General features: G+C 41.8%; 1 protein-coding gene across 1 annotated transcript in view; it reads left to right on the forward strand.

The window, feature by feature from the left end:
- Window positions 1-4,358: 4,358 nt before the first annotated feature.
- The window catches only part of usp12b (ubiquitin specific peptidase 12b), a 30,545-nt gene continuing 14,677 nt past the window's right edge, over window positions 4,359-20,226 (forward strand). The window contains exons 1-5 of the mRNA XM_015946379.3: window positions 4,359-4,527; window positions 15,342-15,422; window positions 15,573-15,656; window positions 18,841-18,970; window positions 19,363-19,619. Of these exons, the coding sequence (XP_015801865.1) occupies window positions 4,480-4,527; window positions 15,342-15,422; window positions 15,573-15,656; window positions 18,841-18,970; window positions 19,363-19,619 (600 nt within the window). The 5' untranslated portion in view covers window positions 4,359-4,479. The remainder of the gene's footprint in view (window positions 4,528-15,341; window positions 15,423-15,572; window positions 15,657-18,840; window positions 18,971-19,362; window positions 19,620-20,226) is intronic.

Raw genomic sequence — 20,226 nt, forward strand, 5'->3', positions numbered from 1 at the left:
CAAAACAGATAATATATTCATCAGAAGCAAGAACTTATATCAATCAAAGTGTCAGGGCTGTCACAATTACAAGTCATTACACCAGCACCTTTGGTCACAAAATCAAATGGTTTGAACAAGTTCTCATTGTGACGGATTTCTTTGTAGGTGCTTCCCAATGACATGTCAAGTCTGGACAGCATGCACGGCATGTAGAAAACCATAAATTGTAAAGGAAAATCAAGACACTTCACATGCACTCTTGATAATATTTAGTAACTGAAACTGTTCACAGCATTGTGCAACTGGAGAAATACAGTAAAACAAACATTTTACAGCAAACATAAACTCACTTAGACAGTAAACCTTACTGCAGTAGCTGTGAAACAAACAAACAACTGAACAGACACTGCTGCATATCAATCATTGATATCTAGACGCTCCCGTCTGTCTGCCCACATATTTTCATCAACATCACAGGGAATGTCAGCTCTATCGATGCATCGGGGAAAGAATCTTCTGGAGTGTCGAATCCACCCTCTGCATGACTCTGCTGTGATGTCATCACAAGCTGCATCCATAGCTGCTAGCAGGACCATTTGGGTATGTGGATGCCTGTCATATACCTTCCACCTCCAGGAAGAGAAAATCTCCTCAATTGGATTTAGGAATGGAGTGAAAGGAGGAAGAAACTCCAAAAGCATCCTGTCGTGTGCTGCAAACCACTGCCTGACTACAGCAGAGTGATGGAAGCTAACATTATCCCAAACCACTACATACATTGTCCGATTGTCACCAGGACACACACCAATTTTCATTAGTGTGAGATAAGGTTCACCTGAGAAAAGTAATTTATGGAGATTTCCATGGAAACTCCTTAAAATAGGGTTTTCAAAATGGGTGTACAAAGTGTTTGACAAGATGTTCAACAATTTTGAGGGCAATGATGGCACAAGCAATGAAATGAAGCCTTGTACGGACAATGACCATTCAGCCCGTACAAGTATAAATAATTGTGACATTCATGATAAAAGCAAGGAAATAGTGATGAATAGCAAGTCAAAAGTGACCATTCTTTAGACTTTTGTACTTACTCAACTGCTTCATGTCCAAAGACACATGAAACCGCCACTAGGTTGTGCCAAAATGACTACATGTTGTGGAGGTTGAACTAACTGTTGTGAGAAATGCACCAAAGCAACTGAGAAAAACTGTAAAACATGTGTCAATGCTGTATACTAATAACAAATATGTCAAATGTGAAACACTTTTCACACATGTAACTCCAGCTTTCTACTTGACACATAACCTCGGCTTCACACTGGAAACATCTGCGGTGCGAAACGGCAGCGGGACAGTTTACTTGGGAACTTCAAATTGGTCCCTTTCACACCGGAAGAGTCTTGGCCGCGGTACGGCTTCCTCACTGTGCTCTTTGCTGGACTCGCAAGATTACAAGCTTTATGTCATCCGCCATTAAACCAAAAAGATGGAAAGCACCTTTGTTATTGCTAGCTGTTTGATGTCATATATGATGTTGTTTTTCTCCACTGCCAGGAATAAAGCCTTGAAAAACACACTGCTGCACTTCTGGAACGCTGCTGGGAGGAAATTATCCGTTGGGTTTTAGTTTCGTAGCTTATATATGAAACTGCATCGCTGTAGTACTTTTATTTAGATAATTATAACTGACTTTACACTGAAACCATGTGTGATTTCCTGCCTAATCCTAAATTATCTGCAAAAATTGACATGTTCCAGAAGTGGCTTGCAGCAAAAGATAGAACCGATCCTAGTTATTGTGGTGTGCCGCCTCCCCGCAGCTCGCCGCATCTCTGATCGCCGCGGCGCTAGTCTGCTGCGCGGGCTGCCGGCTTGTGGAGCTCTTGGATGGTAACCAATGTTTTCCACCCGGTTCTCCCCAGTGGCAGCTCTACGCATCTCTGATCGCAGCTGCGCTTGTCTGCGGGCTGCCGGCTTGTCGAGCTCTGGGATGGAAACCGATGTTTTCCACCCGGTTTTCCCCAGCGGCAGCTCTGCGCATCTCTGATCGCAGCAGCACTTGTCTGCTGCGCGGCTGCATGGCTTGTGAAGCTCTTGGGAGACCTCTGTTTTCCACTTGGTTTTACCCAGCGGTCAGCCCGGCGTATCTCTGACTCAGAAGCTCTGGTGCTGTGCACAGTTAACTCCTGTTGTAGCTAGGTTGCTACCTCCATTAGCTTAGCTCCCACCTCCGCGTTAGCTTTGGGTTAGCTTCAGGTTAGCTTGTAGCTAGTTCGACCGGGTGTCGTCAGTTGATCCCAGCCTTACAGCCCCACCCTCAGCTCCTCCGCTCTTCCCTTCTGTGGAATTGCCTGGGCTTGACGGAACCTGTGACACGGTCAAAATGGCGGTGGTGGCCACATCCCATTTTTCCTCAAAAACGTGTTATTGGAGTCTATGGAAACCCATTGTCCATATATGTATATGTTGATGGCTCCGAGGCAAGGTACAGATCTGGTGTTTCAACTGGTGCTGGGACACTGGTGAGTCACGTGTATCCCAGTATAAAAATACTGATGAAGTAACTTGTAAAGATGGAGCTATCTCATTAGAGTACTTGGATACACCATATTCACCAGTGTTTGTTTTATCACCCATTTGAATACTTTGCTCAGTAACATTCAATTGAGAAAGGGGGACGCCATAATATGTTTACTTGATGATTTCTCTTGTTTACAAGGAATATACCAGCTAAGGTGATGCTTTTACTTTATTTTTATTTTTATTTGAAAAAAATCGCCATTTATTTAAAATACAAACAAACAATTACAAGCATTTCAGTTCCGTAAATAGACAATGGTTTTATTGGTATTTAATGTTATTGTTTACCTGTAAACTGAAAGGTGTGCATGCTGTTTACGTCACCCTGCCATGCTCAAGCGCCGCCCGCCCGTCCTGATCTTGGACATAATGAATCGAACCAACCTATAAGACCAAGCGAGTTGTTCGCCGGCGACACTCCCTTTATAACCTCCCCGTTGGACGGCAGAAAACTATCAAGTCGAACAGGAAAAACACCAACAGTAACCGGAAACAGAAAAGTCATACTTCAGAATAAAACCAGTAGATAGATGATTAGATAGATAGATAGATAGATAGATAGATAGATAGATAGATAGATAGATAGATAGATAGATAGATAGATAGATAGATAGATAGATAGATAGATAGATAGATAGATAGATAGATAGATAGATAGATAGATAGATAGATAGATAGAATTTAGTTTTTGGTCCAAATACTTAGGGTGGGTGCAGTGGACAGTTGGTCAGCTTTCTTCCCACACCAAACCTTCCATCAGGAATCTTGGTGTGACCTTTGACCCAGCCCTCACCCTGGATTCTCATGTCAGTTGTCTTGTTTGCTCTTCCTTCTTCCATTCTGTCCCGCTCTGAACTTGAGACAGTTATCCACACCTACATTTCCTCACGCTTAGACTACTGCAACTCTCTTGTCACGTGTCTGAGCAGAACCTCCCTGAACCGTCTACAGGTGGTTCAGAATGCCTGTGCTCGGCTTCTGACCAAGTCCTCCAAACACACCCACATCACCCCGCTTCTCCTCCAGCTTCACTGGCTGCCAGTCAACTTCAGGGTTCATTTCAAGATCCTGGTTCTGGTCTATAGGGCCTGACATGGACAAGTGCCATCTTACTTTTGTGATCTTCTTAGTCCCTACACCCCCAGCAGGTCCCTGAGGTCCAGTGACCAAAGCCTACTGGTTGTGCAGCACCAGGCTAAAGACCAAAGGTGACAGATCATTTGCTGCTGTGGCCCCCAGACTCTGGAACTCTCTCCTCCTGAGCCTGAGATCAGTGGACTCAGTGGTCTCCTTTAAAATGCAGCTGAAAACTCATCTGTTTAAGCTGGCTTTTGTGAGTGACCTTCATCACAACTCTCTTCTTAGTCTGTTCTTTCTACCTATTCAGCCTTTCTACTGATCTACTGATGTCCCTCATTCCTATTGATTTTCTCTCTCCCTTTTCTTTAATTTTTAATCACATTTTGTTTTTTTTGTCATTTTAAACATATCTTTTAATAATTAAAAATATTATTTTTTAACATTATTTTTTGTGAAGCGCTTTGTGATTTTTGCTTTGAGAGGTGCTACATAAAAGACAATTTTCTTTCTTTCTTTTCTTTCCATTTGTTTTCTTGTTACATCTTATTTACTTTGTAAAATATAGTTTTTTAAACTTATTTCTTCCTTTTCAGTATTTGTTGTAGTTTTAATCCTAATCTTAACGATGCAGTTGTTTTGAGCTCAATGTTACAAAGCATTTTTTAATGAACCTAACCTTATTTTATTTTGAAAATCAAACCCGGATGTCATGTTCGTCTCGGTGACTTAGCGACACCGAAAGCTGCAGCAGCGGTCTCTCTGTGTCCCGGAACTCTGCAGCCGTAGCGGCTCTGATTATTTTACCATCGGGGTTTGGTCCGACATGGCGGGGAACGGATGGAAATACTGATGACAGTCCGAAAGTTCGCCTCGATTTGTACGATGGTAAGGAGATTAAAAAGCTGCGCGAGTCCTAGCTGATGCTGAGGTGTTTGCTAACCTCACAGAGCAGCATGATTTTAAATGAACACACAGCGTTTCCACAGAGTTATCCTGCCTTTTTTTGCTCTTGTTTGGTGAAAAAACGGAGTCGTGGATGCTCGAGCCAGGCGTGTGCGTGACATTTATTCAGCCGTTTGTGGTTTGTTTACGTGAGAAGGGCAGGAGTGACCATTGGTCACTAGCCTAGCCTGTTAGCTTGTCGAGTACAGTTTGGCTAAAGTTGTTTACTGCCATAAAAACAAACTTTTGTCCCTTTTTACCACATTTACTGATTTTCCTACAGAAAAATAAAAAAATAATGAACGTTAAAGGTGGAAATGTACACATTTGTTTCAGGATTCTGTAAATTTCTAGTTTTCCTGAGAATTTAGCCTAATACAGCCACACTTGTTGATTTATAGTATTTCTATGAGTTGTAATAGTTCTATAAATAAATAGTTTACAGTGACAGTGACATACGGTTAACTAACTCACTTTTTGCTTCAGTGGTTTTAAAACTTTACATTAGCTATTTCGTTTGTGTACTAAATTGTAATTAAATGGAAATTATTCATTTGAAGGCTTTTGTTGACAGTTAGTTTTTGCAAAAAGCAAATTTTTGCAGTGTTGGTACTTTCTGTTAAAGACCTGTGAAATTCACCCAAACATGCTTTTGATCAGATTATGGGGCAGCAAGCAGTAGCTCAACAGGTTGACCGGGTTGTCCAGTAATTAGAAGGTTGCAGGTTCAATCCCGGCTCCGGACAGATAATTCTGCTGTTGTGTTCTTGGGCAAGACACCGGCAGAAGCAGCGTTGCTTGTGGTCTTAGTGTGCCCCAGGGCAGCTGTGGCTACATCGTAGCTCATCACCATCAGTGCGTGAATGTGTGTGTGAATTGATGAATGATACACCGTAGTGCAGGGGTGGGGAACCCTGGTCCATCGAAGGCCACTATCCAGCATATTTTAGTTTCAACCATCGACATAAATATACTGGACATCTCCTTTCCATAGACTCCAATAACAACTTTTTGAGGAGAAATAGGAGGTGGCCACCACCGCCATTTTGACCGTGTCACAGGTTCCATCAAGCCCAGACAATTCCACAAAAGGGAAAAGAGGAGGAGCTGAGGGTGGGGCTGTAAGGTTGGGATCAAATGACGACACCCGGTCAAACTAGCTACAAGCTAACCTGAAGCTAACCCAAAGCTAACGCGGAGGTGGGAGCTAAGTTAACGGAGGTAGCAACCTAGCTACAACCGGAGTTAACTGTGCACAACACCAGAGCTTCTGAGTCAGAGGTACACCGGGCTGACCGCTGGGTAAAACTGCCACAAGCCGGCAGCCGCACAGCAGACAAGCGCCGCTGCGATCTGAGATGCGCAGAGCTGCCGCTGGAGAGAACCAGGTGGAAAGGTTTCCATCCCAGAGCTCCACAAGCCGGCAGCCCGCGCATCACACAAAAGCCGCGATCAGACAAAGATGCGCCGAGCTGCAGGGACAAACAGCCGGCATTCCGCGCAGCAAACAGAAGCCGCGAAGCCAGGGGAGAAACGGGTGGAAAACAGAGGTCTCCCGAGAGCTCCACAAGCCGATAGTTGGAACCCAGCTCCACTAACATGTTGTATTTCAACCCATTTTCTAAAGTGCAGCACTATGTTAAATGCACTGGGTTTTACCCTATTACATTTAAATTTCATGGTTAAACAGTACATGTTAAAATCTAAGCTCAGCTCGGCAGTGACCTAAAATACATAAATATAATTTTACTTACCGAAAAAAAATGAAGTGGAGACTCCTTGGATGCTCTATTAGTGCAATTAATGCCACAGCAAGTCATTTTGTCCAACAATTGCACAAATAATATCCAAAAAAGAATACACAAACACAGAGACTCAAAATCCCAGAGCAGTTTCCAAGCCAGACCGAGGCTCTACTGAGGCCTTTCCACGGAGCTAGCTCTGTGGTCACATGGGTCTGATGCTCATTAATTATACAGAATTTTAGGCTTTTATTACACTTAAACAGAAGAGTGAGAAAAAAATTCACCCCCCTCAGAGTTGTCACGAGTGTAAACTAGATCATTTAAACCAAAAACATGTTTTGGTACCAGGCTTGGTATTTTTAACATGGGAGTCAATGAGGATTTGCTGGCTTCTGACACCAGCCCCCAGTGGATGAGGGTGGAACTGCAATTTATTTCACTTTCGGGTTTGACTCAATTTTAGAGCCGCATTGTAGGGGCTTGGTTTCAACCCTGCTTCAACACACCTGATTTCAATCTGCAGGTGATTAACAGGCTCCTGCAGAGCTTGATGATCTGCTGAACAGGTGAATCAGAAGTGCTGGAGCAAAGACATGCAGGATACCGGCTCTCGAGGACCAGGGTTCCCCACTCCTGCTGTAGTGTAAAGCGCTTTGGAGGCCTTACTCTGAGAGGTGCTATACAAGTGTCGGTCATTTATCATTTATCATTTTGGAACAGATCTTGACCAATAACTGTCCACTCTCCATAAGCCAAGCTTAGAGTTAGTTTGCATTTATGGACCGTGGTGAAGTTAGCTTAAAGTTGGACGTTGGGAACGGTGGTTTGCTTAGGGATGATCAACAAATGTGTAGTCCTTTGTAAAAGAGTACAAAAAAAAATTTCAAAGCTTCCAGAATAATTGCCTAAATGACTCAAAATTACTTCTGAGTTGTGTTACTAAACTACATTTACAAGACACAACAGTTTTAACACATTTCACAGAATCTGATATTTTTTTATTATAATTTTTATTCAAAATGACGAGATTTTTTCAGTAGCTCCGAGGTAAATCAGTCTGAATACCTAAAACCATTCGTCAATGGTGTTACTTAGCCAGACCAATAAGACACAGCAGTTTGTTTTCACATTTTTCAAGATCTGATCTTTTTTATTAGGAATTTTATCAAAAAATTAAGTGATTTCTTCTAATAGCTCCTAAGTTAATTGATTTTAATACTCAAAACCATTTCTCTGTGGTTTTACTAAGCTAGATCAATGAGACACAGCAGTTTTTATCACATTTCACAGGATTTGATCTTTTATTAGGGTGTTCATTACAAATACAGTGATTTCTTTCAATAGCTCTTAGGTGAATTGACTTTAATACACAAGATAATTTCTCATTGGTGTTACCAAGCCAGACCAATGAGACACAGCAGTTTTTAACACCTTTCATACAATCTGCTCTTATTTTTCATGAAGAATTCTGTGATTTCTTTTAATACCTCTTAGGTTAATTGATTTTAGCACCCAAAACCATTTCTCAATGGTGTTACTAAACCGTGGGAAAAGTGTGTGTTTAACCTCCTCATTAGAAAAAGTGTGGCTGCTAAAACACCCACATCCACCATGGATGCGACGCCCATGCAAGCACCCCCAGCTAAACAAACAAACAAACAAACACACTACATTAAACTTGCTCTCGGTGTGTCTGTCATGCTGACAGAAGCAGACTAGCAAATAGCGTGACTCGGCTAAGAAGAAATGTGCCAGTAGACGTGACCAGAAATAACGCCACAGGTGATAGAACGCAAATAGACGGTTCTACGATCTCCAAGCTTTGGTTGATCGTCATCACTTTATAATCCTTAACGATCTTATATGTCAGATCGCACAGCCCTAACCTGTGATTTACTTTACTGGGAGCTGTTGAAGTCCATAATGTTTGTTTCCCTCTAACCTCGTCATACTCCCAACATTTTTGTGCAAATACACATTCATCAAACAGGTGTTTTTAATTGTTGTCCACCACTGTGTCCCTCACTTCTACACGACTCATGGTTTATTCTCCAACCCCTCGGAGTGCAGACTTAGAGGACAACTTAATTCCTACTAGGGCTGCACAATATAACGAAAAATTATCGTCATCGTGATAACTGGACATGCGATAGGCCCATCACAAAACACGGCAAAAACGGCGATAAATGTTTGGTTCAAACATTTCCATCCGTGTCATACATCAACTTTTTGTAAACCAGCTTTGTTTTTTACGCGGAAGTATTATTTGACCAATCAAATGTAGTCCTTCTGATATGCGGCCAATCAGATGGTCCCGTTCACGTAATACACCCGCCCCCTACTTAGACCCTTTTGGAAAGCAACACCCGAACAGAGTTTGCTGCGCCGTTCCCTTGTTCGTCATGCTGGCTCAGAGCAACGAACGCACTTTGTGCCGAGGTTTCTGCATTCAGCACTGCTTTCAAACAAGAACGTGACTCCGCTCGGTGTCGTTAATCATTTTTACCGGGCTGACTCCGACATGTGCCGGTGAACCAACCCACCGTTAGCCCCAGGCTCTGGTTAGCTTCCAGCTAAAAGGCTACAGCACTCTCCTCCCAGGCCCACCCTGCTAAAGAGGGCCTGGAAAAGTTCCCCCACACATCAAAGTGATTTTTCATTTATGAGCTTTTATAACCTTGTTAATCAGGATAGTTGATTTGCTGCTGCACATAAACTGTCAGTCAGAAGCTCTGCTAGCCGCTTATCTTAAGAGGAGCTAGTTCAATTTGTTAGCTTGTTATCAGAATCATAGTTGCAGTTTCATCATCTGAGCTGCTTTTTAAGATCTAGGTAAACTTGTTCAATTTGGGGTTAAAAACAAACGTTTTCACATATTTTCCATGTAGTTTTTTGCCAGTTCCTTATCTGAAAGGTAGACAATTGTTTTTCTCTTTCCCTCAGAAAATCTTAATATTCTCCTAGTTTGGCCCAGCACAGTTCACTTTCTAATTGCAGCAACAGCCTTATATCATAACCACATAAGTGGAGAAAATGTTCAGTAGCAATGAGACAATTTGCTGTTGCATTTAAGTGATGTTAACTATTATTTAACATTTAAACTTATTTTCAGATTTTTTTATTTATTCTAAAAACCCTGGTAAGGGATGTTTTTCTGTATTTGGAGCATCAGAAAAAGTTTTATGGTGGAGGTGATGTTTTAAAGTCACTGAGAAACTGCATGCATGCAGTTTGTTGTTTTGCTGCTAATACAGTAGCAGGTGCAGCTGCATATTATTTCTATAAAAATGTTATGTTGTAATGGAATTCATGCATTAGTTTTTGTTTGCTTTGAACCCAGAGCAGACGTCACACGCCAGACGACATCAACACTGCATACTTTAGTATTTGTTCATTTATCGTGAGTAATATCGATATCGCAATATTAAGCACTGTTATCGAATATCGCAGGTTTTCCTAATATCGTGCAGCCCTAATTCCTACAAAGGCGGTTTAGACGTCCTCTAAAATGACTGTCGTGCTCAATAAACACAATATCCCACCCCTAAAACAACCTCTCTGTCTCTCTCTACGGAAACTACGCATGGCGTACGTCCATGTCTCTTTAACAGTCTTCTGTGGGTGATGGGAGTTCAGGTCACTTTCATTTCTGTAACTTCAGAAAATAGATTCATTTCAGACTGAGCAGTCATTTTAAACCAGCAACGGCTGGATGAATTCTTAATGTGTGTGTGTGTTCTAAGCACCTTTTCCACACATTTGTTCCTCATTTCTGTTTTTATTCTTTCAGACATACAAATGTGTTTATTTCTAATTTATGCATGTGGTTTGTTTACAACGCCGCTCAGTTTGGAGGCCGTGTTGGTTGGATAAATAACCTGAACCAGGCAGCACCTGCTTGCCTTCTGTTGATGATCCTGTTGACTCTACACACTCTGCTGTGTGATGATGAGCATGAACAGTGCGCTTCCACTCATGCAGCTTTTTTTCAACCCCCTGAAGGGAATAGCTGTATCACCATCACTGTTGTCATCACAGCTCTTTGTTTCTGTCTCAGCCACTAAGCAAAACACCCATTTAACATTCAGAATTCTATAAATACTTGTGTTTTCAAAACCTCTTTCTTTCCAGAGGAGGAACGCCCAGAGACATATTTTAATTTTATAGCAGTTACTTTGTTGCTGATTAAACTTCAGTAACGATTAAGAGTCAGTATAGCATCAGTTCAAGTTGATTGTATAGAAAAAACAGGAAAATGGTTCAAGAACAACACACAGACACAGACTCTTTCATTAGCTTTCAAAAAAATGTAACTTTAGCTTCCGCTTTTATAGGGCTGGATCAGTACAATAGCATGTGTAGAAGATCTGTGTGCTTTAGTCTTTATCCTATATAGAATAATGAACCCACAGTGGGGAAATTCACTTGTTACAGCAGCACCAACACTTAAGAGAATAATTTAAAGAAAAATAGTAACCAAGGTACATATATATACACATTAGGCAGTAATCTAGTATTGTAACTTTTGACCACTAAAAACTTGGAATAAAAATTAAACTTGGGTTCCAGAACTATGCAGCATACCGTAAGAGACACAGGCACACTAACAAGTGGGAGGTACGTATATAAACTGTTGTAATTCCTACACCGTTCACCTGATTTGGATGTAAATACCCTCAAATAAAACCTGACAGTCTGCAGTTAAAGCACATCTTGTATGTTTCATTTGATATCCATTGTGGTGGTGTATAGAGCCAAAAATGTTAGCACTGTGTCGATGTCCCAATATTTATGGACCTGACTATATCACAATACACGGGAGACAATACAGTGTACCATGATATACCGCATTACATTCAATCAGACGTTTTTAGCTATTTTTTTTAGACTGAATTTATGGTAGGGAAATTCAGTAAACAGTCCAAACAGATACTTAACATGTTAAACTTGAGGTATCTGAACCATAATAGAGGAATTTACATTTCAGTGGTGGAAACAAAACCCATTGTACACTGCTGCCAACTAGCGGTCAACGTTTGAATTGCACTAAACAAAAAGAAAATACACAAATGTTTGCATGTAAAGTCTTCCAAAAATTAGATACATGGCTTTTGAATATTGATATAATATTGCTGGAAAAAATATCACAATATATTGCCATATTGATATTTTCTTACATCCCCATTCCCCAGTATCTTTCCCAGAGTATATCTTTACAAAATGATTTAAAGTAACTTGAAAAGGCTTTATGTTGACTCTCTGATGCAAAGTTACTGATTCCTCGATCACGTTCTAATTATTAAAGAAAATTTAGTTGATTCAGCTCTTTCTGAAAGAAGCTTTTGCCATTTACATTTCATAATCTCCTCCTCTCCTCAGTGACATCATGCTACAGACCACAGCTTTAACCCTCCCACTGTCCTAATGGGTGTGACCCCACGAGGAAAGTAGACCATTGAGCAGGGGTGATGGTTTATCCCTTGAGGTCCATATGGCAGGGGTGAGGTGGTGCTCACTCCTCACCCCTGCCACGTGGACCCAAGGGATAAACCATCAATCCTGCTCAATGGTCTACTTTCCTCGCAGGGTCACTCATAAAGACAGTGGGAAGGTCAAGGAGTAGGACTCATAATCCTGTTGTTTTCACCAACCTACTCCATTAAACTTCCATCCCATGAAACAGGAGTGAAAGAGCTTTTATTTCTACTGAAAACAACTTGCATGGTATCCAGTCATTCTAGTGACAACAACTTTAGGGAACTAGACCTTTAAACCCCTTTCAAAACCTCATGATGACACCTCTATCCTCTCCACCACCTTTCAGACTCAGCAAATCTCAAATTCTTCCTGTGACATCAGCTATGATGTTTTGCCAGCACACCCCTGTGACTACCTCAGATTGAGTCCTGATATATTCTGACCACATCATGATGTTGCAATGAGGTCAAAGCCTAGGGATGAAGCCAGTCCTGCTTCAAATCATCAGTGACGAAGAAATCATTGATATTTTTTGTCCACTATGACCTTGCTCAAACCCATAGTTGACATGTAACACTCCGTCATGCATGGAGCTTGTGCTGCAACAGTCTGAGTGATTCAAGTCACTCGATTACAAAAAGTCCCTGAGGCACACTGCTCAGTGATCGTGTGTTACAAGGGGACAGTTGTTAGCTATTTAGACCACATCAGTGTTGGTAACTTTATGAAAGTGATGAATGTGTTTTGGATTAAAATGGTAGGTGGGCCCAGTCAGTCCTTAAAATGAGACCAGTTGCATCAGTGACGTGCGGTGAGGTTCATGACTGGGGAGGCACTGTCTGCTCTGGAGTCAGACTTACAAATATATGGTCCTGAAATAAAAGCTTATATCGTATTTTTGACCTTGAATAATATATTTTCTAATTTTAAATAATTTTTATTATAATTTAATCAATGTCATGCTATTCAACAAAATACTAGCAAGAAAAGCAAAATAATATTTAATATTGGGGCACATTTGACTTAAAATGTATTCATTATTCGTGTTTATGAAGTCCATACACCTGACATGTCCATGATCACTCAGCTGTAAAAATCACCCTCTATTATCTCCTAATCTGACTGAAAATCCAGTTTAAATGAATCCTTCAGTTTTGAGCCGTAAATCTTGCATTTAGTCAGAGTAAATTCAAACTACCCTTACAGACCTGTTGGCTCCATACCCACGCCCTGTGTGCACGAGCAGTCAGTTTGCGCTGTCTATGGGGCTCAGCACTGCCCCTATCAGTGAGGCTGGGTACTGCCTGCCTCCCCAGTGCTTTTTTACTGCGTGTTTATAGCTGCCCAAAAAGACAAAATTTATCACACACATTCATTACTTTATATTAGTTTGTAGAACACCATCTTGTGCAGCACATGTGAAATACTTGTATGCCAGAGATATAAAGACAGACAGCAATGAATGAGCTTGTGCCCACTTCCTGTTTCAGTCACTGTGTGTAGAGGAGGTAGCTCTTCTCTCTGCCTCCAGAGGGCGCAACGCTGCACACACTTCCTACAGGGAGTTGGCGCATGCGCTCTGACTGAATCAGTTAGTGTGTGTGGGGTAGGGCTGCACAATATATCGAAAAATTATCTTCATCGCGATAACAGGACGTGCGATAGGCCCATCGCAGAGCACGTCAAAAACGGCGATAAATGTTTGGTTCAAGCATTTCCATCCGTGTCATACTTCACCTTTTTGTAAACCAGCTCTGTTTTTTATGCGGAAGTATTATTTGACCAATCTAATGTAGCCCTTCTGATATGCGGCCAATCAGATGGGTCCGTTCACGTAATACGCCCGCCCCCTACGTAGACCCTTACCCCAAAATTCCACTATCTCCACTCCGCCCCCGCTTTCCGCTGCCGCTCGCTTCCCTTGTTCGTCATGCTGGCTCAGATTAACGAACGCACTTTGTGCTGAGGTTTCTGGAATCGGCGCTGCTTTCAAACGTGAACGTGAGTCCGCTAGGTGTCGTTAAGCAGCTGATAATAACCGGGCTGACTCCGACACGTGCCGGTGAACCAACCCACCGTTAGCCCCAGGCTCCGGTTAGCTTCCAGCTAAAAGGCTACAGCACTCTCCTCCCAGTCCCACCCTGCTAAAGAGGGCCTGGAAAAGTTCCCCCACACATCAAAGTGATTTTTCATTTATGAGCTTTTATAACCTTGTTAATCAAGATAGTTGATTTGCTGCTGCACATAAACTGTCAGTCAGAAGCTCTGCTAGCCGCTTATCTTAAGAGGAGCTAGTTCAATTTGTTAGCTTGTTATCAGAATCATAGTTGCAGTTTATTCATCTGAGCTGCTTTTAACTTGTTCAATTTGGGGTTAAAAACAAACGTTTTCACATATTTTCCATGTAGTTTTTTTTGCCAGTTCCTCTTCTGAAAGGTAGACAATTGTTTTTCTCTTTCCCTCAGAAAATCTTAATATTCTCCTAGTTTGGCCCAGCACAGTTCACTTCCCAATTGCAGCAACAGCCTTATATCATAACCACATAAGTGGAGAAAATGTTCAGTAGCAATGAGACAATTTGCTGTTGCATTTAAGTGATGTAAACTATTATTTAACATTTAAACTTATTTTCTGATTTTTTTATTTATTCAAAAAACTCTGGTCAGGGATGTTTTTCTGTATTTGGAGCATCAGAAAAAGTTTTATGGTGGAGGTGATGTTTTAAAGTCACTGAGAAACTGCATGCATGCAGTTTGTTGTTTTGCTGCTAATACAGTAGCAGGTGCAGCTGCATATTTTTGCAATAAAAATGTTATGTTGTAATGGAATTCATGCATTAGTTTTTGTTTGCTTTGAACCCAGAGCAGACGTCACACGCCAGACGACATCAACACTGCGTACTTTAGTATTTGTTCATTTATCGTGAGTAATGCCAGTGACTTGATGCAATTTGCTGGGTTCCTTTTATAGGAAACATTATTTCTGATTGGCTTAATGAACTGACCTGAATTGGAATGTTTATTATGTGAAGTGCCTTGAGACGACTCTTGTCGTGATTTGGCGCTATATAAATAAACTTGAATTGAATTGAATATCGATATCGCAATATTAAGCACTGTTATGGAATATCGCAGGTTTTCCTAATATCGTGCAGCCCTAACATTTACTCATGCTAAATTATTTTTACCTGGTCTTTATTTTGCTTTCCTGAGAAAGATGCAAACTTCTTTAATCAGTGAAATCTTAAACATAAGCTTACAGCATAACCGCATAAAGATGTGTACAACCTCCTAGTGAGAATTACAACAGAAATAGTCAGAGTGCAGAGGAAGATGAGCCTTCTCAGCTGTATCAAACAGATGTGTTGGTGTTCCGACAGAGCCTAAATGCAACAGGAAAGGCAGGACAAGTGTTCTGATGCGTTGATGTTTGTCACATTTGTAAACGTTTTTGGTAGCCCACTATGGCTGGTTGAGTAAAAAACAAACGGCCTCCAGTAAAATGTAGATTTTGTTCTCTTTTCTTTTCCTCCAGGGCGCCAATGCCTCTGCCTTGGAAAAGGAGATTGGACCGGAGCAGTTTCCTGTTAACGAACACTACTTTGGATTGGTTAATGTAAGTGTCACTCACTCCACTTTACATGTGATTCGGTCCTGCATCTACCACGTGTTTACGGACAAAGTGACAAATAATCTGTGCATCTTCGTTTTCAACACAAACAAACATAAATCCACATCACGTCCATCTTATCTTGCTGTTCTCCAGTTTGGCAACACCTGCTACTGTAACTCGGTGCTGCAGGCTCTGTACTTCTGTCGGCCGTTCAGGGAGAAAGTGCTGGCATACAAGGTAAGTGTCCAGTAGACACTCAGATGCTTGACTTGTTTTAATTTTAGATGCTGAGCTTAGGTTTTATAAATGTTTTCTGTTGCATTTTAGACAGTCTTGCATTTTACCCTCTAAGCGCTGGAGCTGAAAGCAGACGCTCCTGAAATCTTGTTAATAATTCCTAATTTTCCAGGGAAAACAAAAGGCACTTGACTTAATCTGTAACCAGCTTCATTTAGATAACTAATCCAAGCTGATACTACTTTGTGATTGTTGAGTTTAGTCATTAAAATAAAGTAAGGCACTACTGGGATGCAGTTTGTTGGAGAACAGAATTTAGATACAATCCTGGAAGTTTTACAGACACATAATGATTAAGGTGACAGTGTGTATTTTTCCTGGTGATAGGGGGCAGTAGATACCTAAATCGTTGCAAGCAAGCTGTATTTTTGTGTTGGAGTAAGACCTTACCAACGGATACTCATAAGGTTTAAAAAAAAAAACCAGGGAGTGCAGACTTCAGCAAAATAACAAGCACATCAGACTCCCTTTCATCACTGGCAACAAATGAAGAGGTAAATATGTAAAACAACATTTAAGAATGACAAAAGTTTTGTAAATGTTGGTTACAAATCAGTAAATGCATTTTGTCCTCAAGGGCTCCCACAGAAGGAAATATGGCGTCTAAATTGACGAGGCCCAGAGACTTTGACCCGCTCCTGTGTGTTTTAGACCTGATGTTTATGGTTATTTTATTAAGCCGCCAATATTTTTCAACAACTATGCTTCATTTCATTCATTTTCAACATTTTGATGGATATTTCCAGAAATGAATGGTAAAAACTACACATTGTCTCTTTAATACTAGTGCACTGATATGAAATATTTGGGCCGATACCGATATTAATATCACTGTTATGGTTGTTAACCGATATTTGCTGATACCGGTAAACTGACATTAATGCATCTAAAATCAGCAGATTTTATGTAGAATGAAAATTATTAAAGCTAAATTTATGTTGTTATTCACACACACCACACACATTTACGCTTCTAATATGATTACAATCACTGTCACGTCACAAATACACACCACCCCCCTCACCCTCTGAAACAGAAAAAACAAATGGAAACAAGGTGGAAAAAATATTGGTTGTTTAAATCGGCCCAGTTTCATTTATCCAACTGATACTGATATGTTAAAAAATTATTTACATTGACCGATACCGATATTAGGGTTGTCACGGTGTGAAAATGTAACCTCACGGTTATTGTGACCAAAATTATCACAGTTTTCGGTATTATCGCGGTATTTTTTTTTAAACGTGTTACATTTTCAGACAACTAAATAAACCCTGTATGTCAGGAAAATATTGTCCTCAGTTTGTGTCTAAATTTAGCCTAAAATGTGTTATTTTGTAATTATGTTGTTTATTTGTTTACATTTTTCCCCTTTAGTCTTTAAAATACCAATATTTGCATCAAAACTTCTTATTTTTTGTCTGTTTGATGTAATCATTTAAAAAATATTAGATCAGATGATACTCAGTACTCGAGTAGCCTTCTAATCAGATACTTTTTTACCCTTACTTGAGTAATAAACCCTATATCAGGAAAATATTGTCCTCGGTTTGTGTCCTTCCAGTGAGCTTTGCAGATGTGGGAAAATGTCATCAGGCAGTAATCATTGTTAAATTCATAATTATTCTCGGAGAGAGACCAACTCTTATCTGCCCCTGGGAGCCCCGTAATGCATAGCGTCATTTCAACATGGGGGTGTCCGCGACACGGTTTATATGCAGGTGGCGGCGCTGCGGCTGCTTTATATAGTTACTCGTTGCATTCTCCCTCAACCCAAATCCTCGGATCACGCATTTTAGCTAAAACGCTAACGTTAGCTTGCCTTGTGTTGACTGTAGAGTTGTGGGTGATGGTCACGCAGATGTGTCATGAGATTTGAAGCGTCGCTGCCTTTCACAGACACTTTTTCTGCACGTGCTGCAAACAGGATAGCCGTCTTCTATCAACTGTCCCTCGGCATTCTTCACATATCCAAAAGATGCCCGTACTTCCCACTTTGTCTTCTTTGAGGGACAATAAATGTCCTGAGCACTGCCGTCTCCTCCTTTGGCCATTATTTCAGCTTTAGCTTTAAGAAAGTTTTGGTTGTAAACAACAAAGTGCGCATGTGCCGCCGGCAACTTCAGCAGATGATACGGTGGCTGGTAAGGGTCACCGCGCCTACACCGCAGCCGCGGTAAACCCACCGAGATAATATAGTTTTTTTAAAAAACAAGACGTTCATTATTTTTGTCAACTTTTTTACCGGGGTTTACCGCTACACCGGTTACCATGACAACCCTAACCGATATATTGTGCATCCCTTAATAATACGAAATAAAAAATGGGGAAAATTCAGAATTTGACATCGCTTGGCCTTTCCATCGTACAAGTAAGCGTTGCATAATGTCTGTGAATCTTAGTACGCAGCGGTTAGCCGCCGTTATAGTGGACAGTTGTTTTTCGACCGGCTGCATTAAATCTCGTTTTGGACATGTCCCAGAAGCGAGATGCGTCGCTCCGCTCAGTTTATGTTTATGCTTCCAGAACATATCAAGTTAAACAGTTGAGACATGAAGTGAAGTCATGGGAGCAGTGTAACTTCCTGTTGCTTAACTTGTAGGAAAAGTACGTAATTACCTGTGAAACCTCATACCCGACGTAAACAGATCAAAAAATAAACCACAGACCTTTACATCCATGCTGCCATCTTTCTCCTTGGTTGCTAATGTGCGAACAGCTGAAATGTCGCGTGATCTTGTAATTCTCAAGTAATTCCTTTACATCCCGAGGCCTGCTGAGTGGAACACCTTCGCTACCGTTTTGTGTCTGATAAGCTCCCGGTGGGAGGGGAGCTCGTGGGTACACCGTGCCTGTCATGTTACGTGTTGCTTACGCCTCCAGTGGAAGGCCGAGTTAGCAGGCTCGACTACAACTCAAGTTCAACATACTTCACTGGCCGGGCCAAAAACTCTACCAAGATGGTTATTAAGATGCTAGTTTTGTTGTTAGGGCTTTCATACTGGAGCGTTTCATCTTGGATAAGCAGAATAAAAGAGGAACTGACTTGGACTACAAACAAAACATCTGATCGGTTGCTATCGTCTTTATTGGGCGATTGAGTGGACCTCCTTCTTCTCTCCAGGTCCAGCCTCGGCGGAAAGAGTCCCTCCTCACCTGCCTGGCGGATCTGTTCAACAGCATCGCCACGCAGAAGAAGAAAGTCGGAGTCATTCCTCCAAAGAAGTTCATCTCACGGCTGAGAAAGGAAAACGGTAGGGTCTTTGAATTTTGAATAAATTCAGGAATGTTCATGGAACAGCTCAGCAAGTACGTGCAGCTGCTGTCAGACCACGAGGCTTCCTGAAAAACATCCTCTCAAGCACCAAACATTCAGCAGACTGACACTTCTCTTTCATCGGTTACTCATTTAAACCAACTTCCTTTTGCTGCTGAGCAACACAGCTGAGATGCTGATGGGGACACTGACGGGGCAGAGAGCTGAGAAAAGAGATGTTAATCACACAGTAGCTGGGTTACGGTGTGGAAATGAAATTCAGGAGGCACTTAGTAGAACTGGCACCATTTCTTGTTGCCAGTGTGATTTTTTTTTTTACATTCCTGCTCTTACATATCCTGCATTTCCTCTCCTTTTTAACCTTCACAGAGTTGTTTGATAACTACATGCAGCAGGACGCCCACGAATTCCTCAACTACCTCCTCAACACCATCGCAGACCTTCTCCAGGAGGAGAAGAGCCAGGAGAGGCAGCAGAATGGAAAACTCGTACTGAATGGAAGCGGAGGAGGAAGTGAGGTGGGAGGAAGTGAAGGGGAAGGAGGGAAGGAAACACAGCAGACCTGGGTCCATGAGATCTTCCAAGGAACGCTGACCAATGAGACGCGCTGCCTTAATTGTGAAGCTGTGAGTGGCTCAGTGGTGATTTGTCTTCTCTGCTGCCCAAGTGGACCGGGTCTGTCATGCCTCAACCCGTATACGTGCCTAGTTCATTGTTTTATGCACTAGAAGCAGTGTTCAAGCCGATGGCCCCCACCATGAGCAGAACACCACTGTAGCTTCTTCTGGGGAGAACAACACTTAAGCCCTTTTCAGATAGACATTCTGGAATATGTGCGGACAATTCAATCCGGTTTTTAACCGGAACTGTGTTTTCAGACACACCACTTTTGTACCGGAACTTGTTCTTTCGGCTGCCTTCACACAGCAGGGAAAAGTTCCAGATGTCTGGGGGGGGGGTCGGTCGGACTTATGTTAAGCATAATTCTGCGCACACGAAGATGCATAAGAGACCAGGATGATGAAGCTCAATGGTTAAAAGGAATCACGGAAGCGGTGTGAAGCGCTCCATCGCACGTCTAGACGGTACCGTAGGAGGCGAGCTGCCATGGTTCGACGCATGCTACAGCAGCGAGCTACCTAGGTGCGCACAGCGTCCCCCGGTCCCCTCCTCCCTGTCCGGAACTCTACCTCACCAGTCTGAAGCAGCCACCTTGTCCGTAACAAGTCAGGA

This window comes from Nothobranchius furzeri, chromosome 2 (genome assembly GCF_043380555.1).
Source record: "Nothobranchius furzeri strain GRZ-AD chromosome 2, NfurGRZ-RIMD1, whole genome shotgun sequence".
NCBI classification, from domain to species: Eukaryota; Metazoa; Chordata; class Actinopteri; order Cyprinodontiformes; family Nothobranchiidae; genus Nothobranchius; species Nothobranchius furzeri.